The 23,569-nt window shown below is 51.0% G+C and overlaps 5 protein-coding genes across 5 annotated transcripts; 3 read left to right on the plus strand and 2 right to left on the minus strand.

The window, feature by feature from the left end:
• Nucleotides 1-260: 260 nt before the first annotated feature.
• Nucleotides 261-2,533, minus strand: CTHT_0026980 (glutamyl-tRNA synthetase-like protein; the record flags this gene model as incomplete). The annotated part of the gene is made up of 6 exons (XM_006693093.1): nt 261-1,082; nt 1,150-1,407; nt 1,477-1,863; nt 1,929-1,966; nt 2,070-2,142; nt 2,219-2,533. 6 exons carry the CDS (start codon nt 2,531-2,533, stop codon nt 261-263), a joined length of 1,893 nt encoding a protein of 630 aa, XP_006693156.1.
• A 701-nt stretch (nt 2,534-3,234) lies between these two features.
• Nucleotides 3,235-4,731, plus strand: CTHT_0026990 (uncharacterized protein; the record flags this gene model as incomplete). Its single annotated transcript, XM_006693094.1, has 4 exons — nt 3,235-3,265; nt 3,343-3,401; nt 3,487-4,566; nt 4,633-4,731. 4 exons carry the CDS (start codon nt 3,235-3,237, stop codon nt 4,729-4,731), a joined length of 1,269 nt encoding a protein of 422 aa, XP_006693157.1.
• A 978-nt stretch (nt 4,732-5,709) lies between these two features.
• Nucleotides 5,710-6,565, plus strand: CTHT_0027000 (60S ribosomal protein eL32; the record flags this gene model as incomplete). The annotated part of the gene is made up of 4 exons (XM_006693095.1): nt 5,710-5,749; nt 5,903-6,027; nt 6,211-6,332; nt 6,457-6,565. 4 exons carry the CDS (start codon nt 5,710-5,712, stop codon nt 6,563-6,565), a joined length of 396 nt encoding a protein of 131 aa, XP_006693158.1.
• A 4,883-nt stretch (nt 6,566-11,448) lies between these two features.
• On the minus strand, nt 11,449-13,055 carry CTHT_0027010 (uncharacterized protein; the record flags this gene model as incomplete). The annotated part of the gene is made up of 3 exons (XM_006693096.1): nt 11,449-12,363; nt 12,428-12,798; nt 12,911-13,055. The coding sequence occupies 3 exons, from the start codon at nt 13,053-13,055 to the stop codon at nt 11,449-11,451; spliced, it is 1,431 nt and encodes a 476-aa protein (XP_006693159.1).
• A 6,079-nt stretch (nt 13,056-19,134) lies between these two features.
• Nucleotides 19,135-22,562, plus strand: CTHT_0027020 (NAD-specific glutamate dehydrogenase-like protein; the record flags this gene model as incomplete). The annotated part of the gene is made up of 3 exons (XM_006693097.1): nt 19,135-19,489; nt 19,546-22,462; nt 22,523-22,562. 3 exons carry the CDS (start codon nt 19,135-19,137, stop codon nt 22,560-22,562), a joined length of 3,312 nt encoding a protein of 1,103 aa, XP_006693160.1.
• Nucleotides 22,563-23,569: the final 1,007 nt, after the last annotated feature.

The following is a 23,569-nucleotide window of genomic DNA, read 5'->3' on the forward strand; positions in this document are numbered from 1 at the left end:
CGAGTCTTATGGGTTGATGGTTGGTTGACATAGCTGTTCTGGGGTTCAGGAAGGGAAATGAATCATTTGGGAGTTGTTACAAGGGTTGGGGGACTGAGTCGATCTAGTTGCTTCTGCAGAGGGCGCGGAATGGCGCTATGGGACACATGAAAACCCTTTGGAGTGGTATTGGCATGGCATGGTATCCTACAATACATGGCATTGTCTAAAGTCACACAAGATCTCTACATTATTGGTACACTTGACTGTGGTTGGAGCATTCATTGCTCTGTCATCTCGTCCTCGTGACCCTCAGGAATGTTAACGACCTCCTCCACAACACTCTTCGCGACCCCCAAGCGCTGGAGAGTCTGCTCTCTCCCAAGAACATGCATTGTATGCGGAATGGGCAGGCCTGGTTCTGATGCAACCAGCGCCCACCGCATCAGCTTGAATACCAACTTCTGAATGTCGTCAACCACACCGGCATAGATGCCTGCCATCCGGCCATCTCCGATGAGGACATCCTTCAACAGTTTATCTAGACCCTCTCTCGTCCAACTTCCCTCATCCACAGCCGAAACTTTCTCCAGCATATATCCGATCGCCTCAACCAACTTCTCCTTATCATCACACGCCTTCACAGGCACCGGCTCTGATTCCGACACAGGCAAGCGACTGCCGAGCTCAAGCTCCTTCAGCCGGGCAACAAGCACATCCAATGGAATCTGCCAGATAAAGTACTTGAGCTTGGCCACAGCCTCAGAGAACCGTGCAGTTGGGTCGTCCAGATTGAGCCGGGTGCCCAACAGGCCGCGGACAAGGTCAGCCTCGAACGGTGAAGAGAGGATGCGTGGTGTCTGCAGCGGCTCACCGAGCGAGGAGGCCGGGATGGAGCTCGGGATGGTAGGTAGAGAGTGGCGACGGGACTCTTCAATTGCGGCGATGGCTGATTTGATGGGCGCAAGAACATGGGTCTGGAATTGTGGCGCAGGGGAGACTTTTCGGTCCTCAGGGGCTAGACGAGCAAGATGTTTGTCTTGGAGGTGGGGAAGTTTTTGGAGGGAAACGATGATGTCGCCTTTGGTGAATTGCAAGTTGAACTGGATGGGACGTAGGTCAGGAAGGGTTATAGAAAGAGGTAGGGTACAATGGACCGAAAACACTTACATTGGCTACCATCTCCTGTAGGTCCATGACGTTCCCCTGAGGACCTTTACCGCGCCAACCCAACTGGGCGGCAAAATTAAGGAGAGCAACGGGCAGGATCCGGCTTTCCTTGTACCAGGCCATGTTGGCAGAGTTGTCTCGTTTGCTAAGCTTTTGTCTGTTTTGGTCCACGAGCAGGCCGAGGTGTGCAAATTTAGGCGGCTCCCAGCCAAAGGCGCTATACAGCTCGACGTGTTTGGGTGTTGAGATGAGCCATTCCTTAGGCAATTATCAGTCGAAATGTTTCCAGGTTCAACGAGTTGGCACATTGATTCTCCTCCTACTTACCGCCCCGCGGATGACATGAGTGATCTTCATATGCCGATCATCAACGACATTAGCAAAGTGGTATGTCGGGAAGCCGTCGCGTTTCAGGATAACGTAGTCATCCTCGGGATCCTTCTTTCGAAACCGGTTGTAGATAATATCGTGGATCATGACAGGTGTCTCTGAACTCTTAAAGCGGACAGCATACCGCTCGCCTGCAGCAGCTCGGCGGTCGGACTCCTCCAGGGGGATGTTGCGGCATGTCCCGGGGTACAGAGTTGGCTGACCGAGCTCATGGACTTGCCGCTTGTGCTCCTCCAGTGCCTCAGGCGAGCAGAAGCAGCGATAGGCCTTGCCCTCACGAACAAGCTTATTGGCATGCTCGGCGTGGAGAGGAAGCCTTTCGGACTACGACGGGTGGTTAGCTTGCCTTGAACGGATCATGCATGACTTATAGCAGGATCCGAGCTTACTTGTCTGTAAGGGCCATATGGTCCCTGAATGTCAGGACCTGAGACGGTGTGAGCGACATGATACGATGCATGAATAGAGTAGCAGATGCTGTATGCGCGAGGTAGCGAGGGTATATGGACGCGCTCATGTCTTCTGCTCACCTTCATCCCACGACAGACCGGCCCATTTCAGATCTTCATACAGTTTTTCTTCAGCATCTGGCACCAGACGAGTCTATGTAGATACAGGGTCATGAGCGTCCAATTCTCTTCCTTTCTTTCATCTATTCTCCTGCCAGTGCTCATCTTACTTGATCCGTGTCTTCAATGCGCAGAATGAACTGGCCGCCTGTCGCCCGGTCGAGAAGATAGTTGAACAGGGCTGTCCTCAAGGAGCCCAAGTGCAGATATCCCGTGGGGGATGGGGCAAACCGGGTGCGGCATGGGCTGTCCGGGAGCTTGAACCTATCTTCTCGCACTTGACGGTCTGCAATCCGTTGCGCTGAAGCGCAAGAGAAGCATTGCAGGCGCTGGGCAGATGAAGTTCTAAAGAGCTTTCCAGCCCACGCGCAAGGAACCGCCCGTCGCAGGAGCACGTGCCCGCTTCTTGGGCTAATCTGGTTCATTTCGCCCGAGTATCAGAATATCAGGCAAGCCTTCAATGTGCCATCTGCAAAAGGCCTTGAACCTTGGTTGTTGCGGCTCGGGGGGACGTTTGGCAGGAGAAAACGGCTGAGCCACAGTAGGACCTATGTAGATATTGCTCGCGAAAAATGGAGTTGTGGCACTGCGACGCCACAGTACGATGGTGCGTCAAGTGTCAAGCAGGTCCGGTCTTACCTCTCACCCGCTCTGACCCGGCCAAAGAGGACTGCCTTGATAGGAAGGCTTGTGGGGCGGCTGAGCGATAAGATGACTGTATGTTACCGCGTGAATCGTACTTGTGGTAGTTGTAAGACACGCTGCTTGTTGGCTTCCAATCTGTTGGAGGAGTGCCTGGATGGCAATTTCACAATAAATTTGTGCTCACATGTGCTTTATTTTCGCTTTCTTTCGCCTAAAACTGGCATTACGCTGTATAAGAAGACCTCATTGATTGATTTCGTGGCTGTTGTCTTGAGTAATTGGCGTACACATTACCTCTGCGAAGGTGGGGCGAAAACTGTCTGCGCTGAAATTTCCACTCCAACAACGCCGGACAGTCTCAGCAATCCAGATTCAGGCACCCCACCACCATCGCTTCCTTCGGCGTCTTTTCCTTTCAAACATCCTCATTGCTCTCTTTTGTTTCCCAGCTGGTCGGCAATTTGTTAAAACTCTGCGAAAAATGGATGCCGCTGACGAGGTCGATCTTTATGGTGCGATCCCAAACCCCTCTCCCCTCTCCTCAAGTATGCGACCGACCCTCAGGCTAACCACCAGTTCGCCGATGCAGAGCTGCTTGGCGTTGACAAGTCCGCCAGTCCGAACGACATCAAGAAGGCCTATCGCAACGTGAGCACCCTACTTAAACACATCGGGCCTTAGGGCGCGCGTGCACGGTATTTTATAAGAAAGCTGACCCGGCTGTGCTTCCAAGTTGGCAAGGCAATACCATCCCGATAAGGTGCCCGAAGAAAAGCGGGCAGAGTCTGAGGCCAAGTTCAAGGCAATCGGACAGGCATATGAAATCCTCAGTGATGAAGAGAAACGCCGGATGTATGATCTTCATGGCATGGCTGCCTTTGACCCCTCCAGGGGCAGCGGCAGCAGCGCCGGCGTCGATCTGAACGACATTCTCTCGCAGATGTTCGGTATGCACATGGGCGGCATGCCCCGTGGTGGCCCTGGTCGGCCCAGACGTGGACCGGACGAGGAGCAGCCCTACAAGGTCACCCTGGAGGAGCTCTATAAGGGTAAAACCGTCAAGTTCGCTGCTGAGAAACAGGTCGTCTGCCCCCAATGCAAGGGCAGCGGCGCCAAGGATAAGGAGAAATCCAAGCCCGAGAGATGCCAGCGCTGCGGTGGTGTCGGGTTGCAGGAGGCTTTCCGCCAGATTGGTCCCAACCTCATGAGCAGAGAGACTGTTGCTTGCGACCACTGCCAAGGTTCGGGTACCTATATCAAGGAGAAGGACCGCTGCAAGAAGTGCAAGGGCAAGCGCACGGTCAAGGAGACCAAGGCTTTGGAGCTCTACATACCTCGCGGCTCCATGCAGGGTGAGCGTATCGTCCTGCAAGGCGAAGCTGATCAGTTCCCCGATCAAACCCCAGGCGACCTGATCTTCCATCTCGTTGAGGAGCCTCACGACCGCTTTACCCGTATTGGCCATGACCTCTCTGCTGACCTCAACATTACTCTTGCGGAGGCTTTGTGCGGGTTTTCACGTGTTGTCCTGAAGCATCTTGACGGTCGGGGCATTCATATCAAACACCCCCGCGGTAAGGTCCTCCGGCCGAATGATGTCCTTAAGGTGCCCGGCGAGGGCATGCCCCACAAGAGGGGCGAGGGCAAGGGTGATCTTTACCTGATCGTGAAGATCCAATTCCCCGAGAACGGTTGGATTTCCGAGGACAACGATTATGAAGCACTCCAGAAGATTCTTCCTCCTCCCGCCGAACCTATCACAGCTGACGAGGTTGATGATGTCGAGTATGAAGAGAATGCAGATATCGAAAAGGTTAGTCGCTTGGTTTGTTGCTCCTTTGGGATTTTATCGTAAATGAAATGCTAACGAGCGATTTAGATGGGTGCTCACCAGGGTGACCCGCGCTATAGTGGCGGCGAGTGGGAGGATGAAGATGAAGATGAACATGGTGGAGGCCCGCAGTGCGCCACGCAATGAAGTGGTGCATCATGAAGCATATATCCGAGATTCAGTGAGGGGGATCTTCTCAGACACATTCTGGTCCTAATGATGGGAGGATGAGTCGCTGTTATCAGCCCGTCGAAGCCCTTGCGTGTAGGGCTGCTCAAAGGACAGCGCTCTTCCAGGTTAGCAATGCGGCGCTGTTCATCCAACCAGAAAGCTGATACTGGCCCTCTTTTCGTCATTTCATCGTCGAGACGAATGAAGTGGTCAGGCCCTGGGCTGTATTGCTGGGTGCTGTATCACCATCGTCGTCGTAACAACCTCCTGAAAGGTGTCACCTCCCCGTTTCCGGCATTGCTTGGTTATCTCGCTTTCAAGAGACCAACCAGGTATACCACCGGATAAGCCCTCATCTGCCCACTTCATACCCAAGGCACCCGAGATAGGAAAGACTGAAAGCGTTCGGAGGGAGGGAGCGGGGTTCTCTGAATACTGTCGAGCGCCGCCCTTTGTGGCATAGAGCAACTCACGACCTGATGATCTTGAAGAAGATGCCAATTTGTTATACTGTGTGTTCCATTTATGCTGCAAAAGTAGCAGATTATCCGATAAACGCAGTGATGATAAAAGGTCATATCGTGTCCCCATGGTGAATCCTGACCATGGAAACTTCGAGGATCGATGCTTCTTATCGATAAGTTCACCTATCAAGGTGGGGCGGTGAGAACCCCACCCGAAGTTGGTCGTCGGGAAAAGACCCCTGTTGCCAAGATAACCCGAAGGCTCCCCAAGTGTGGGCGCACAGACCAGTCCACCTTAACAGTTTTCGAAAACCCTAAGCCCACCACCTCGTCCCAATTTCTGAAACTTTTCCGAAGGTAGGTTGTTCGTGACGACGCCCAAAGTTCTGACCATCACCCGACAACAAGACCGTCAAGGTAACGTGCTGCCATATTGCTTCAACAGCCTTTCGTTGAAGATAGCAAACTCAATTCTAACTCTACCGCACAGATGGTTGCCGCTAAGAAGCACGTCCCGATTGTTAAGAAGCGTATGTTTCTCGATCATTCAGTTTCTTCCCCCAGTCGATTGCTCGAACAGCACGCCTCGAATTTCATGCCATTCGAGTCGACCAGAGGCTTTCGAACCGATTTAGTGTAATATTGAGTTCACGGATGTTGACAGGGCTGTTTTCAATCTGCAGGCACCAAGCGCTTCATGCGCCACCAGAGCGACAGGTTCAAGTGCCTGGACTCGGCATGGCGCAAGCCTAAGGGTATCGACAACCGCGTCCGGAGGCGGTTCAAGGGCAACCTTGCTATGCCCTCGGTACGTGGCTGAACTCCTTTGGTTCAAGGATCGATCTCTATCACGGTTGTGGGTGAAGCTGGTTTCAATGAGTGCAAGAAAACAAGAAAACGACCGGATAGAGATCGATTTGGGGACCTCAACATTTTCCGAACGAAGAAACAAGGACTAACCACCTTATTCTCAAATTTTCCACATGTTTAGATCGGCTATGGCTCCAACAAGAAGACCAAGCACATGATGCCCTCAGGCCACAAGGCCTTCCTCGTCCACAACGTCAAGGACGTTGAGCTCCTCCTCATGCACAACCGGACTTACGCCGCTGAGTACGTCAAAATTGTGCCCGAAACTTCTAAGCAAGGCCGAGGTTGATGCGGACGACGTCGGAGCGACAAACGCAAAACAAGGCACAGAGATTGCATGGTAATGCTGACATCAACTTCTTTACAGGATCGCCCACAACGTTTCGTCGAGGAAGCGGATCGACATCATCACTCGGGCGAAGCAATTAGGCGTGAAGGTTACCAACGCCAAGGCGAAGGTCACGACGGAGGTTTAAACGACGAGCAACGGTCATCGGGGCAATTTTTCTGTGTTCTGGAGCATCTCAGGCGGTCTTAGGGAAAGGTCTGCTATTTGTCTGCGATTGCCTAGCGCCCATCCGAGCTAGTGAATACAATTGCAGCCTACTTCGTCACGACACATGGGTGGCAGATGATAACCTCATTTCACAAGAGGTTCTTCCCGGCGGGGTTTACGAGGGCTTTTACGGTCATGGAGGCAACGAAACCACACGCGGCATGGCGCCTAGGGATGGTCTTAGCATAAAACTACTCGATTGGCTGGGAACAGATTAATGGACGATCTCTGCCTGTGCATTGGCTGAGTGACGAACTTGCCGAAGTGACCGTCAACGTTCCTTGCGAGGGCAAAATCCTGCTGCCGTAACGAGGACTGACTTCAGCTGAGTCTTCGCTCTTGTAGAAAGAACGCATGTTGGTTGTCGTCACACACATCGTCCTCTCCATGCAAGAATTTCAGGAAGCTAATCTAGGATCGGAAGTTTGTCAAATCCTTGGCCAGACACGATAGCGTCCCGCAACTAGGCTGGCCAGGTATTAAACGCCTTCGATTCAGTGACTCCTCTCGCATGGGGTTCAATATCCCTGGTCTCCCTTTGGAGATCTTTGAAGGCAACATTGGTCCCATGCTGAAATATTTTTCCAAACAATGTCCCTTCAATCTTGTCCCTTGCTCCCACCTCCCCCTAATCTCCCTGAGTACCCAACCGCGCGTCATTGCTGTACTATATCTGGAGTTCTAGAGATAAGTAGTTAACATGAGTACAGCCGATGTCAGAGGCTGTAAACTTCTCACGATCAAAGTGACGTACTTCTCTCCAATCCGACCAACCGCTGAATCGAACAGAGGATAGGTTGGGTGCTGAAACGAATTGTTCATCTGCAAGCCCTGGTACTCACCATCCGGGTCCTCGTGTGTAGTTTACGAAGGAAGTTGTGTAAACCGGCGCTAATCACGATTGAGATGTCGAAAAAGCTAAGCCGTCTCTGCTTTCGCATGCCCATTACACAAAGGAGTAAAGGTGCCGCGAATAAGCCCAGCTGTCTCAAGATGCTGTAACCCAGGCGCTAACCGACTCATTTATAACATTTCCTTGACGATAAAGCGCTCCTCTGTGGTTAGTTACCTGAGTTCAGGCAGGCTGACAAGCGTGTTGACGAGTGCGACGCGGCCACCCCGCACAATCTCCTCGAGTACCGAAAGTTTTGCGTCATTCTAGAAGATTGGATGGGTGACTGATGTGCCAGACTACAATAGAAACAGTCAGGCTCTGGGAAACCCTTGCCAGATTGACGCTGATGTCCGTTTTCGAGAAAACTCCTGCCAGCAGCAGAATCGCCTCTTGAGACTTGTATCGAGAAATCCGAACGAATGGCAATTACGAAGCCATTTCATCGTCCCTTTGTATATTTGCCTGGGTTGGCGCTTCCGAACGTAGGTTTTTAAACTCTTCAACGGAACTCAATCACCCCGTTGCAGCTAGAGAGACCGATCAGCCAGTTTTGAAGCAGATGTGCTGATATAGAGTGTATCATTGTCCGCGTGTACTCATCTCTCGCAGCAGTGCATCTCTCTGTCATGATAAGATCAAAATTTCTCCAACCAACGGTCTGATTGTCAAGACCACCATTTGAGCTTCGTTTTCCAGCTGACTCAAGGGTGGACTGGAAAAGAAGTTTTTTGTTACTGATATACTCGACCCAAGGTGCAAATTGGATCGTTCCATCACAGGAGTTCGAGCCACAAGCAGTATGGATAGAGTGTCTGGGCCAGACGCAAAGCAACGACGGATCACCAGGACAGGTCCTCTTTTTCTAAGAAACTGTCATTACACAGAACACTGTGCTCATAGAACAAGGAGAGAACGAGAGATTGCTAAACCTTTCTTTCCTTAGCTCCATCAAAAAGAGGTGGCCCGATAGGCGATGCATCCGAACGATCGTGTGCCATCTTCCACCATCTCTTTAGTGGTAATTGTTTGGGAGTCTGCTGAACCTCCTTGCTCTGATTTTATGACGCCATGCTTCAAAGTAAAGATTTGTTTCGTGAAAATGTTCAGCGTTCATTAGTAGATGCTCAAGGTCATATCATACGTGATGGGCAGGTAGGTGCAGATTAGTTGTTAGTTTGGCTGCACTCAGCATCAACAGCAGACATGCACTTGACCAAGATAGAAGTATATCTGCCCACCTTTCTACCCATGTCTCAATGAATATATATTCTCAATGAGCGGTAAGAGTCAGGATTGTGCTCCTTAGCAATACGTATCCTCCCAGCGTCTTCCTGTTAAAGTCAATCTAAGAGTCAGACGTTGCCCATAGATAGAAGCTAGACATTTGATGGGCGAATTTACTCAATTTTAATGATCCTCCATAGCGAGACCGAACAATACCATTATTCTTTGCCTCATCCTTATGAGGAAAAGCATTCTTGCTCCCAGTAACAAATTGCATCTCCGTCGTTTCGATCCATAATCCCTATTGCTATTTGGCTGGGTGCTGCTGAATATCGTCCAGATAGCGCAAGATGTCAAATCCTGAAACTTTTAGTGCTGATGAAGTTGAAGAATTTGAATCCCTGAAGCTTCGTCAGGGGAACAATGAACGAGTTATCAATATGCTCGCTGTACAGGGTGAGGACTTCTAGGTCATCGATTGTCTCGGTGCCTCCTCAACCTTAATCAACGTAAAAGGTTCATTGACGTCTAAGATATACAGCTTGGGGTAGCGGTGAAGAGTATCCAGGAAGATTCAACGCATGCTCGGATCTTGAAGTAGGCACATGAGGTGCATCCCCAAAGACTCGAGAGATGTTTGATGGGACAACAGCCTATGGATTCTCTTGGAGGTTTTGGGATGGTCAGGGATACGCTGCTTAGGGCGAAATCGGGCTTGTACAAGACTTCAAACATGAGCAGTATGAGGTCCGTAGTCTTTGTAAGCGTCGGGTGAATCAGGGGTTTGCGGCTTCGAAGCCATTTGACTATTACATTAAAAGACTTACTGATCTTGCATCCAAACTCTTTGATATACTTTGTCAATACCTCCCAAGCTCAGGGATCTAGTTCTAAAAAAGCCCCTCCAATTAGTGCAAGAGCCGAAAACTCTCCTGATTGAACTCAAGTGCAAGGTTGTAAAAGCTCAGATTATGATCATTTAATGCTCGGGATGCTTTTTCCTGATATTGGACCACCCGCGAATGCGAATCTTCTCTGCTAAACGTGTATACGTTAGTAACCCGTATTTGAACATATACCTCTTGTCAGCAGCGACAGCCTACCTAAAGTGTTTGGCTCAAGACCGTTGAGCAAGCTGACTAACACTTCGTCTGTGAGGGCCCCTTGTGAATAGTAAATTCCCTCACTAATGGACAAATGTTTACCGCTGCTAGCAGATTGGTCAGTACTGACAGCAGCATGATCGGATACCTACAAGGAGTTGAAGAGTGGGTAGTGTCGCCCAGGCAACATCGCCTTTAAATGAAGCGTTCGATTCGAAGAGCCTGTAAATGAGAAAGATAGACAACCTATCTTGAGACTTTTGACGCCGAGAGATACTTTCCGCCGAAAACAGAGATCCTGGACACACTTCTTTCCACTTTTGCAGCCTTGATATCAGACATAATCATTTTAGCGATCTGCGACTGCAGGAGTTTCCGATCGCGAGATTTCTGTAGCTTCTCGAGGAGAGGCCTGAACAGCATGTTGCGGTCATCAGAACAAATTAATGGATCCTGATTATGCGGACCCAACTTCTTGAGCCAACCGTAGTAAGGATATCTCATCTTGCCGATACTTGAGCTTATGTGACAGAGCGCCAGACACAGATGCACTTTGCCGGGGTGTCAGTGTCTGAGTTAAGGGACGAGGCCTCCACGTAACGCTTAGTTCTGTAGAGCAGTGGAAAGGCAAAATCAAGGCCTTGTCTTGCTCGTTCGCGCAAACATTTACAATTTTTTGGTATCTGCCTGGCCTGCTAGTTCCTTCGTTACTAGCAACAAGATCTCTTATGGAAACACGCTGAAGCAGCTGATGATCCTGCATGGCCTGGGCTTGCGATGGTATTCTGGGCTTCGTCATAGCTGAGGGATTAAGCCTATGAACTACCATCAGCTTGAGAACCTAATGTGAAATCTCTTAGAGAACAAAGCGTACTCCAGCAAGAGGAAAAGTCGGAAGACACAAATGGTAGCACAAGGTGATCAATATGTTGAGACACTCTCAAGAACCAAGATGTGAGGTCCTCATCTGCGGCCAGATTTTGAGACGCGTCCATCGCTCCCAGGACGTGTCATGGACGTGGGATGCCATTCCCTGCCCCTTTGCCTTTTTCGTCACCAGTTTTTTTTTTTTTTTGAGCTGTTTGTTTATACTGATAATTATCTGTCTAGCGCTGTCATTCAACACCGCATTTAAGGGAACTTGGATCTAGGAGTTAGGACAGAGTGTTGGGTTTCTAAAATCAAACAACACAACGATTAGCATTATAGAGCTCAATGTTATTTACCTTTCTAATGATGCATTCAGGTAGACAGTTTGCTTTTTTAACATTGGATTTTCCCCATATGATGTTGTTAACTGCTTGAAGGCTTGAAGTGAAGTTTAATATAAAATGTTGGGAGAGATGGTGAGATCAGCCGGTGAGGCCAGCACATAGAGTTGTTGCCGGGCCGACCAATAAGGGGCTTCCAGCAAGCAACGCAACTGGTAGGCACAGCTTCCACCGCCAGTCTGGGACCAAAAAAAGGACTCCAGAAGTAGTGACAGTTTGCAGTCATGTCTAAGAGAACACGATGTCTAATATTCGGAAGACCTTTTATGTTCAGTCATATTCTAGTTTAAAGTGCCTTTTGCAGTCCACCTTACTTTCGGCTCACAGCAAGGGCGGCCGCCAACCCCTCAACAAAATCGACGCAGTCTTCGAATGTGTTGTATAACGGCGCGGGAGCAACACGAATGACGTCTGGCTTGCGCTCATCAACCACGATCCCCCGGGCTTCCAGCTCACGCATCACCGTCTCCAGAAGACCTGGCTTCAACATTAAGCTCAGTTGGGCACCCCTCTGCTTCGGATCGCGAGGGGTAATGATGCGGAACAGTGCCTTATCCTCCTCAGACATGCTGTCAAGCAACTCCTCAAGGAATCCCGTCAAAAGAATAGACTTCTCGCGCAGCTTCGCGACCCCCCCAGCGGCATGGAAAACCTCAAGTGAGGCACACAGGCTGGTGATGTCAAGCACGCTCGGGTTGCTGATTTGGAAACCGGCAGCACCACTGACAGGGTGGAACTTGTTGGCCATGATGAAGCGGGTGGCTTTGTCGTTGCCCCACCAGCCAGCCAGACGGTTGACATAGCCCTCCTCGGGTTTCTCGTCCGTGATGAGACGTGTGACTGTGCTGTTGCGCGAATGCACAAAGAGCCCGCCGATACAACCCGGGCCGCTGTTGAGGTATTTGTAACTGCACCATACAGCCGCATCGACATCCCAGTCATGCAAAGAAAGGGGTACGTTGCCGACTGCATGAGCAAGGTCCCAGATGACGAAGATGCCGTGCTTGTGGGCAAATGCCGTAATAGTAGGGATATCAAAAAGCTGGCCAGTATAGTACTGAATGCCAGGGAGAAGCAGGAGAGCGGTTGTCGAAGCATGCTCTTCAATGACCGACAGGATTTCCTCAGTAGTAAGAACGTTATCGGATGAAGTCTTGGAGGATATGGTCACCATAGACGTCGCTGGATCAAGGCCATGGTGACGAAGCTGAGTCTCTACAGCAAACTATTGGTCCACCTATGTTAGCTTGTCGGTTGGTAAGGTGAAGAGATGGAGTAGGGGATGTTACATGGTCGCTGGGGAATGCCTTGCTCTCCAGGATGATCTTGAATTTCCCATTAACGTCAGGGCGATAGAAGGCAGACATAAGCAAGTGGATGTTTGTGGTCAGAGTCTGCATAACGGCCACCTCAGATTTGGAAGCGCCCACAATTGGCGCAACAAGTTCGGCGGCACGCTCATCGGCATTAACCCAGGTCGGAAGAGGTGATCCCTTGAGGGGCTTGAAGTGTCCCTGGACGCCCTGCGTCGCCCATGTTGCGAGGAACTGCTCAATACGAGTACGAGTCCGTTTGGGCTGCAGGCCTAAGGAGTTCCCACAGAGATAGATGCATTTGCTGGAGTCGTTGGGATCATCGCCGGTCACGACAGCCGGAGAGACTAACGCCACAAGATACTGCCATTAGTCTTTATTCCTCTGCAAGCCCCAGGCCATTTGACCTGGACGGACTTCGAGTGGCACGATTTGTGAGAGACCGGGAGTATGTCGCACCTGGATCAGGTAGATGTGTGCTGGCGATCTGTGACTTGGAAGGGATGACGAACTCGCCGCGTGTAAAGGAGAGCGGATCATCCCGATCAAGCTCCCGAGCTCTCTGTCTCGGGTCGGCAGCGACGGAAGCAGCGCTCACGACCATGACTCTAGCTTGTGCGATGTTGGTGGAGGATTTCAGATGGTGTTGGCACGGCAGGCGGGGTAGCCTAGCACGGCAGAAAGCAGGGAAAAACCAGTGAAACTCTTAGCAAATGCCACACCTTCTGATGTCTGCTTCGTTGGACTCTTAGCTATATGCCTTGTTGCTCACCCTGGTGGGATATTAAGTCAATTGAATGCTTCTGCAGGATTCAATGGCTGAAGTGTGGCCATAGACAATGAGGTTGGTGCATTCGCATTATAGACACTACCCCTCCATCTCTCAGAACGCGTGCCAAGAAGCGGGAGCGGCTTTCAGCGGGAAATCCACAGCGGAGTTCACATTTTGTGGCCCTCGGTCATTCCGCGATCAAACCATCCGAAGAATGCTTACCTAACCTCCATACAGACCGCAGTTTTCAGAATTAATACGCCGCCGAAAAAACCAAGCAAGCACATGGAATATATCACGATGCCTTCTTACATCGCCAGCTATCCGCATCTTCTCTCGGGTAGCTATTTGAAATGAGGACCTTGGGTCCATCCGGTATCTCTGATGGGGACTTCGGACACGGCCCGCTCGGAGTCCTTTCGGTCCTGAGACTTTGACGCAACTTTTCCGTGATCTCGGCGATCCAGTTTCGGCCTTTCAAGGCCGCAGAATCTGGGACCGGCTCGGGAGGACCCAGGAAAGTCCCCTCGGAGCACCCCCCCCGATCCATCGTTATCACCCAAAGTCAGAAGGTGGCGGGAATGAAACAAAAGAACACAGAGCTTGCTGCTTGAAGCGGAAGGTAAACCGCACTAGCCATGCTTCATATGCATCCGTACGCTGGCGATGCCGCCAAAAAATTGTCCTCCGTGGCGCGCCAGTAACCGTCGAGAGAAAACAAAAGTTTTCACCGACGAGTTGATCGACGCTCTTCGGTAGGTAGGACTAGGCCCTCGAGTCTACACCAAGCTTTCGCCTGGCTCGTGAATCAGCATCCATGTGCCGAGACTCAGTCCTTGTTTGCGGCAATCCGCGCTTGCACAGTACAAACAACACATGCATTTCAAAGGAAACTGTCACAAAGTTGTACGTAACATCATCATCTGGCGGCATTGCGTCGAAATATGGGCCCTGTGTCGCAATCTGGCCCTCATCAAGCGGCCGTCCCCGTCTGTACTTGGTAGTTGATGGGCTTTGTGTACGAGCTGTCTGTCTATTTGGAGGGAGGATCACTGGGAACGACTGATGCTGTCCGTACTAGTGCCTGAGCTGCCAGCAAATATCAACAAACAGGTCATCACCTTTCCTTGGCATACAAGTATGCCACTACGGATCCATAGGTAGGCAGGCATGCGTCATCAATTGGGGCAAATTCCACGAACAAACAACGCTCCGTGTGCCTGGATTTGCCATCCAGCGCATTATCTTTGGAGTATGAGCTGTCGGGACGCTGAACCTCCGGTGCTAGTCAGTGGGTACGTGGTTGTCAACCTGACAACTGGTGCTGACTCCCGGCGTTCTCCCAGGCCCCAAATTTTTTCTGTCCGGGGTCGAATCGTGGCACCGCAAGCACAAACGTGGGGCAGCAAGACGGTCTGGAAGGCCTTGGCAGACAGAGCACTTGCAGCTGAGCTCGCAGTTGTCCCTGCAGCTTTCAGCCTGTCTGTTGGAGCCCCTGGGGACGCCCGTTTCTTTGGGCAATCGTCGAACCCCGTGACCAGGCTAGAAGCATGTCTCGTCCAAACTTCGAGCCTGGGGGCCGGCACGAGGACGGTAGAAGTTTTTTTTTCCGCGTCCTAGCGTGTCCCATCTGGGCCACCACGTATCCGGGGACCAGGGACCGGCATGCCGCCCTTTCCAACTGGGAGTCTGGCTCCCAAGTGCTTTTTGAAGCCCGAGCGGCCGGTGCCGCCGGCAGTACAGCGGTTATAGTGGAGAAAATGCGGAGTTCTTTGGCTGCCGAAGCCAGGCACGGGCGGTACGTACCCCCGGACTCCACTCCATACACGAGCGCTCTGCTTCCTGCTCCGTATTGACCGTTACGCTAACGTCATGTATGTACATGCAAGTTAGGTACCAACTCCACACTGACGGGTTACCTTACAATGTTACACAGATCCTCGAAAGAGCTCCACGACCTCCGAGTCAGCTGAATTTGCTGGACTTCAGCGAGATGAGCCCCTCTCCTATTCCAGCAACCATTTTACCTAATCCTGCCGCTGACGAGTGTCTAGAATCCGGGAACCTTCCATCGGTTGACTAAAAAATCGATTCCGTGCAACATCACGAACAAGCTGTGCATGAGTGTTGCTGCAGACAGAATTTCCATTACCCTTATTTTACATGATTAAGATGCACTGCCAGCCTCTTGCGGCAATCCTAGGGTAAAGGAAATAGCGGGGCATGCTGCTGACCACCTGATCTGCCGGAGCGGAGCCACAGCTTGGGCTCAGCCTGGCAAGTCCCGTCGTTTTACGTATTAGTCAGTCACGGGACCAGCTCTTGCGCTCTGAGACATCCTTCTGTTGTTTGCAGAAATGCTGTTTTTTGGTTTGATCGGTGTGCAGATGAGAGAAACTTCGTTAATGACGATGCCAGTTTTTTATTGCATGGTGGAAAAAGAGTTGCTGGCAATTGGATCCTCGAATGCGTGACAGGTGCTGTAAAATGCTCAACTTCCGCTCGCATCTGGTTGTGCAAGTCAGCACCGTAACCCTCCAGAAAAGAGGAGAAATCTGATTCAACGCATTGCTTCTCATGTCATGTAAACGGACATTTAGCATAATCTTTGGAGATCATGGAGAGTCGAAATGAGACGCACAAAAGGCTTGATCGATTGGACTCGGCATAACTGTCGGCTTTTTGACCTTTGACTTTCTAACAATTGCTTCTATAACAATCAGCCGGGGTGTCTTATTTGGTTGAAAAAAGCCTTCCAAAGATCTATATTTTCCGTCGTCAAAGTTTTCGATGGTTTTACCTTTTGAATATCGATAGTACTACCTAATATCAATCCAGCCCCTTGGAAATGGGTCAAAACTCTCACCGTAGAGGGAGGGACTCGGTGTGCCCAAGAGAGACCACGACGCCAAGAAATTTGTCATGCTAGGTAAATCATCCAGCCTGTTTCCAGAATGTGTGAATGGTTCCTCATGTTCCTGACAGCCAAGCCATCGTTAACCAGTTTCCATTGCCCCACAATCTCAGAGGTACTTGGAAGAGATCCAACAAGATATGAACAATCTTGGATGTCTCGTGGACTAGATGCATGGATTGCCTAAAAATCATGTAAACAGGTGACATCTGACCCTGGATGTGCGTTTGGAGACCTCTCAGAAAGTACGGTATACGGTACATTCCTGAGATACGTCAAATCCCAGAAAAAAAAAATTCCAAACCTGAGTCTAGCTCTTCCTCCCGTTCAGAGGTAACCAGGAGTATCTGAGGTACCTCATTTGACAACTACACGATACTCTGTGCATACCTACCATTAACCTCGGAGCACTGGCCGCAAGATAAAACGGACCATACCCGTAGAGCTCATACAAAGTTTACAGTATTGGACAAATTAACTACATCGTCACACCTTCTGGACACACATCATTCTCGAGTGTACACTGCTTCTTCGCATCGACTGGTACTTGTTGTTGCTTCCTAAGTACCTAATCTTCCGAGAACCTCGAATAGCCGCTCGGTCAAGTGAGAACCGTCGGAGAGGGCGGCAGTGCGTGGCAGTGCGGATCCAGCTCAGGTACGTAACTGTACAGGGGGGCGTTTTGTTGAGCGTTCAGGTACACGTCTTGTGACCCAATCAGCAGAAACCCCTAACTGCCCGATCTGGCTAGTGGCCAACCAAATCCGTTCTTCAAAACGCCGCACAATGTCATCATGGTGCTCGCGACACCGCTTGGGAAGCGCAAAGGGATGGCGGAGACGGCGGTACGGTACCAGTCCCTGAAGACATGGAGAATTCTCCAGAACACCCGTCATGGTTTAGGAGGTACAAGCAAAAGAAGATGAACACTTCTCGAGTATATAAATGGGTGGCGTTCCCAAAGCCATGCCCGCCGCTGATGTGTGTGCATTTCATCTTTGCTGCTATCAAATAAGTCAAGTCAATCCCGATTGATTGCTTGACCATCACCAACAACACGTCGCACTTCAGCCTCGACAGGCCAGACAATTCCAACTCCCAGAACTTCTGTGTCCGCGCCGAGCGGGCTTCCTGTCAGACGCCTTATCAGTCTCTCGCATCCAAACCGCGAAGGGACTGCCTTATCTTCCCCGTGCGACATTTCATCGCTTGCAGCAAGGTAAGGTACCCGCTCGGTTCCTCTGCCGGAGGCCAAGCCGAGTGACGTCGATTGCTTGCGGCTGGCCTCGGTACGTACCTCGATCTGTTGCTTGGCCGTCTATACTCCACCGGACGGCACCAACATCCACCGTAGGAGACCTTGTGTCTCCCTTATCCCTGTTTTGTCCTGCCATCAGCCTTCGAGCAGCAACACGAAGTTGCTTGCCAAAGGAGTTAGTGACTGCGCCAAATTGCTTGCAGATGTGACAGGATCGGTTCTCGACTCCTGTGTCGTTGCAGGCACCGTTGGCCAATGGCTGGTGTTCAAATAACAAGACACAAAGGGATGGCGCCAGATTGACATAGGACACAGCCAAGCGGTTGTGGACTCCCGTCCGAATTGTTGATGAAAACACAGAATCTTCACCAGCAGTTCCATCAGGAGCTCCTAAGGGCGTATCAAAATCGATATTGGATCGTTCTTGCCGTTGTTTTCACTTGACTGCCCAAGTTGGCCAATGCGGCCAGCCCCAAAGGTTAAAACTTGAAGCAACTTGAGCTGACTCTTTTTTTCCATCAGCAAGCCTGACTGAATTCTTCTCCCCAATAACTTGCCAACAGCCTTCAACCTCACCGTCGCGTTCATCACATAGTGAGTACGGCCCATTACTGATCTCGTTTGCCCATCAACCCCGCATTTCCTCAGAAACAAGACGTCTCGAACGCATTGTCCTTCCGGATCATCCCGTCTGCTGTCTTCCTCGACCTTTTTGTGTATTGCGTGGCGCGACGACGAGACTCCTGGGCGGTCCACCGACCAACCTTATCTCGTTGCATCGCCGTCGCGTATGCTTCACACGCTGGCCATACCACATCCAGCCGAACTGTGCCGTCTTGCTCACAGCCTGTGGCTTTCCGTGCAAACATCGGTTTGATTCGGGGAAATTAACCTCTTTTTTGACAACAGCTGCCGAGCAGAACACCGTGATACCAGCGACTCACTAAGCCATTGAAGGCAGTTAAATCAACCGGGTATCTTCACACACTGGAACCCCAGCCAACAAAGGGTACGTCAGATCAATTTTCTGAAACTTTCTCAACCTACATTACACAACCGCACAATCCCAAATATAGGAGGGTCAGCCGCGACGTTACCGTCTTATCTTTGTCTCTCTTATCTCTTGAGCCGACAGCAGGGGCCCCACCATAGCTCAGAGCAAGGAATAAGCGCAACACAGCCAGGGGAGCGGTGAACGGATGGCCAGACGGATCTTTGGATCTCTGGTATTCTGGATCAAACACCGCCGAATCGTGCCCCAGATGTCCTTCACCTAATTGGCCCTCTCCGAAGGCTGGCATCTGTCAGCTGTGATCTTGTTTGTATCACACTTTTCCTGCACGGTGCCATGGCCGGTCGATCGGGTTTGTCGGCTTCTGCTAGGGGTTGTCTGCCGCCATACTGGGGCCCGCTATGGCTCATGGCTCACATCCTCCAGCCCGATCCGCTGGGTCCCGTCATCTTGTCAGGGTAACAGACTAGATCACCATCGTGTCGGCTGTCAAGTGACAACCCTGTCATGGCCATCTGCACTCTCATGCAGCAATGGCACTTGGTTAAGACCACGTTCCCGCTCCTGCCGACTCCTGTGGTTGCTCGCCCTACTTATAGGGCTGAGACACACTACCCTTCGCTCCCAGCTCTCTAGTTCTTTTGTCCCACAGAGCATACTTTATATGATTCTTTCGTGTCGTCATTGTTTTGTTATCGTTGAGTGGCGACTCAATCATTATAGCACCATGGCAGGCATTGCCATCCAACCACCTGCTTTGAGCCCTGTGGGCGGTGGCCGACGAGTATCTGGATTAACCATAAATACTGACTTGGATGTGTCCAGCTTCCCCGAATACGTGGACCCTTTCACCTCATCTGAGGAGACCATCATGGATTCACCGTCAGGTGTCGCGGTCGCGAACCCGCTGGTTCAGAAGGTCAAGGAGGATGAGCCAGGAAGACACCCTTCGCCCCAGCCTACTCATATCGGCTATCCCAGCATGTCAAAGGTGAACGGTAATGGCCACCGTGTGCTGCGTTCCGCAACAGTTGGCTACATTGCTCCCGAGTTTAAGGGTAAGCAGGAGCAAATGAAGCAAGGTTAGTCGGTTTTCGATCCTTCGTCTCCTGACTAGCAGATCCTAACTACAGCGTAGTCAGGGAAGCCATTATGAAGCATGGTTGGATTCCCGAGTCGCTCGTCGATAACCAGATTTCTTGGTTTTACAATGAGCTCGGCATCGACGATGTCTACTTCCAGGCAGAAAACCCGGATGTCATTGCCAACCACATCATGTCGCTCTATGCTGCCAAGTTGGCGGCCTTCTCACGCGAGGACAAGCGGCATGAGATTCGTCTTGACATGGAAGCTTCAGACCATGCCATTTACATTGACACGAGCGAGCCTGGTATTTCCGCTATGAGCGGTCCCCGCTACGAGCATCGTCTTGAGGCCAAGTATTTGGATGGCTCCGATCCGTCCAAGCGGTTTCGCGTTGAGACCTTCCGTTCGCCGGTCGTCATTGGCCATCCAGATTCCAAGGCTGCCCTGCGCTGCTATTTCGTCTACCAGTGCCAGTTCGTTGAGCCGAATGCCGATCCTAAGGAGACTCGCCTCGAAGTGATCAGTGACCGCATGTTCTTGGCCAAGGCCACCAAGAACACCAAGCAAATCTACAAGGACATCATCGAGACAGCTGTTAGTAGGACCGGTCCTGTCATTGAGGTGTACGATATCGAAGGATCGCAAGAAAAGCGGCTGGTTATCGCCTTCCGCGCCCGGACTGCAAGGGGCATGTTCAGCGCCCTGAGCGATTTGTACCACTACTATGGAGTGACCAGCTCACGTAAATACGTTGAGCAGTTCTCCAACGGTATCACGGTCATGAGCATCTACCTGCGTCCCGCTGCGAACCTTGACAGCAGCAAATACCCCCCGATCGATGAATCGATTCACCAGATCACCAAGGAGGTTTCCCTTCTCTACTGCCTGCCACAGCCCAAGTTTCACGAGCTATTTGCTGCCGGTGAGCTCAGCCTGCAGGAGACGATCTACGCTCACTGTGTTTGGGTTTTCGTTCAGCACTTCTTGAACCGTCTTGGGTCCGAGTACGCTTCGCTGATGCAGGTCCTCGACCCGAAGAACAATGGCCACGCCGAGATTCTGTCGAGGATGAAGAAACGTCTGCGCACCGAGACATTCACTCCCGATTACATCGCTCAGATCATCAGCTCTTACCCCGGCCTCATCCGCGCTTTGTATGCATCCTTCGCCAGCGTTCATCTCAGGGTTGGTCCCGAGTTCGACCGCCACTCCATTGCCCCGACCCCTGCTGTCGAGGTGCTCTCGGACGAGAAGCTTAAGGAGAAGATCACCAAGGATGTCTCTAATGAGCATGACGAGATGGTCATGACTGCTTTCCGCGTCTTCAACAATGCGGTCCTCAAGACCAACTACTTCACGCCCACGAAGGTTGCTCTCAGCTTCCGTCTGGACCCTTCCTTCTTACCCGAGATTGAGTACCCTCACCGCCTGTACGGCATGTTCTTTGTCATTACAGCCGAGTCCCGTGGCTTCCATCTCCGCTTCAAGGACATTGCTCGTGGCGGTATCCGTATCGTCAAGTCCCGCAGCAAGGAAGCCTATGCTATCAACGCTCGGAACCTGTTCGACGAGAACTACAACCTCGCCAGTACTCAGCAGAGGAAGAACAAGGACATTCCTGAAGGCGGTTCCAAGGGTGTCATTCTCCTGGACCCCAAGTCTCAGGACAAGGCTCGCGAAGCGTTTGAGAAGTACATAGACAGCATCCTTGATTTACTCCTTCCAGCTCAGACCCCTGGTATCAAGAATCCTATCGTCGACCTCTATGGCAAGCAGGAAATCCTTTTCATGGGTCCCGATGAGAACACGGCTGATTTGGTTGACTGGGCCACCGAACATGCTCGGGCTCGGGGCGCACCTTGGTGGAAGTCATTTTTCACTGGCAAATCGCCAAGGTTGGGTGGTATCCCTCATGACACCTACGGCATGACCACTTTGTCGGTCCGCGAGTACGTCAAGGGCATTTACCGCAAGCTGAATCTGGATCCATCTACCATCAAGAAGATGCAGACTGGCGGCCCGGATGGTGACCTTGGCAGCAATGAGATCCTGCTCAGCAATGAGAAGTACACGGCCATTGTCGACGGCTCCGGCGTTCTTGTTGACCCCAACGGCATTGATAAGGAGGAGCTCTACCGGCTTGCTAAGAAACGCCAGATGATCTCGCATTTTGATCTCTCTAAACTGTCAAAGGATGGCTACCGTGTTTTGTGCGAGGATACTAATGTTACTCTCCCCAGCGGTGAGGTCGTCAGCAACGGCACCGCCTTCCGGAACACCTTCCACCTCCGCGATAGCGGCATGACTGACATGTTTGTTCCCTGCGGTGGTCGTCCTGAATCGATCGATCTCATGTCGGTGAACAAGATCATTAAGGATGGCAGGGCCACAATTCCTTACATTGTTGAGGGTGCCAACCTTTTTATTACCCAGGATGCCAAGATCCGCCTTGAGGAGGCTGGCTGCATCGTCTTCAAGGATGCAAGCACCAACAAGGGCGGTGTCACGAGCTCTTCACTTGAAGTTTTGGCGGCTCTCAGCTTTGATGATAAAGGCTTCGTGGAGAATATGTGCCACGATGCACGTGGCAATGTTCCAGAGTTTTATAAGGCATATGTCAAGGCTGTGCAAGAGAAGATTCAGGAGAATGCACGCTTGGAGTTTGAGGCTATCTGGCGTGAGCATGAACAGACTGGTGTGCCCCGATCTATCATCTCCGACAAGCTGTCTCATGCGATTACGTCGCTCGATGAACAGCTGCAGCACTCTGACCTCTGGGAGAACCAGAAGGTCCGCCGTGCAGTCCTTGCTGATGCCCTGCCCAAGCTGTTGATCGACAAGATCGGCTTGGACACCATTATCCAACGCGTTCCTGATACTTACCTGCGTGCCATCTTTGGGAGCTATCTTGCGAGCCGTTTCGTCTATGAATATGGCAGCACCCCGAATCAGTTTGCCTTTTATGACTTGTAAGTTGCAGTCAATTATGTTCAATTCTCACCATAGACAGAAAACTAACGCTTTCGCAGCATGTCTCGCAGGATGTCCAAGATCAACATCACAGAGTAGACATCTCCTTCCTACATTTTGTCTCGCTTTTCGTCAGGGATAGAGATCAGGGACAGATGTTCTAGAGGAAAAAAAAACTGCAGAAAAAAAAGTAAAAGAACATTGAAGGGGGCGAGTCCATGGGAATCAAGGGTTAGGTTCTTTCCGGACGGCGTGGAGACTAGGCGTATCGCGTTAGTTTGCTTGTCGGTTTTATATGCTTGGAACATCTGGAGAAGCTGCGAGCGATGTTATGACAGCATGCGGGTCTCATTCTGGCTGATGCGTTTTTCTACTATTTCGTTAATCTTTGTCGGACTTTGTACTTGGTATTTTTCTGGCTTTTTTCTTCGTGCCTGTTATGGCTGCTTACCGTTGTCCTTGCCCACTGGTTATCAACGAGGTTTGCAAAATACCCAGCTGACAGATGGTTAACCTACAACGCAACCTGCCAGCTTTCCCAGGAAGCAGACTAGGTACCTAATCCAATTCTCGTACATTGCGCGTTTGAGGTAAATTTGATATCCTTGGCCATAAAGAAATGTGTGAGATGGTATCCCTGGTGGTTTGAGCAATCATCAAGTCGTCATCCCCTTGATCTGTCAAAGCCGAGAAGCGAGACGGGACCTTATCATGGCCTTTTTTTTTGCGTATGGTAGTTGTGGCGGTTACGCAGCATTGCGTCCGAAACGACACCGCCAAAAGACTGCCGGCTGAACTGTTGAAACAGAGATAAGATATTTGCTTCGTTAAGCGAAACAACACAGCGCTCGTTCCGAGTGTCAAGAAGAATAAACGAGAAATTATTTATCTTGCCTGGAAACCATGCCAAATGAGTAAGGTGTGAGGGAGAGACAGGGGGGATAGGAGCTGATAGTATTAATCAATTAGTGATATCTTCCAGTTGTAACTGCGGCACTGCAACTTCTATACGACGGAGAGCTGAGGTTTTTCCTGTATCTCGGTTATAACGTTGTATGGAAGAACGAGGAATTAACAAGCCTGATCAATGCGAGGAATCGTGACGG

The sequence above is a fragment of the Thermochaetoides thermophila genome, assembly GCF_000221225.1.
Source record: "Thermochaetoides thermophila DSM 1495 unplaced genomic scaffold scf7180000011816, whole genome shotgun sequence".
NCBI lineage: Eukaryota > Fungi > Ascomycota > Sordariomycetes > Sordariales > Chaetomiaceae > Thermochaetoides > Thermochaetoides thermophila.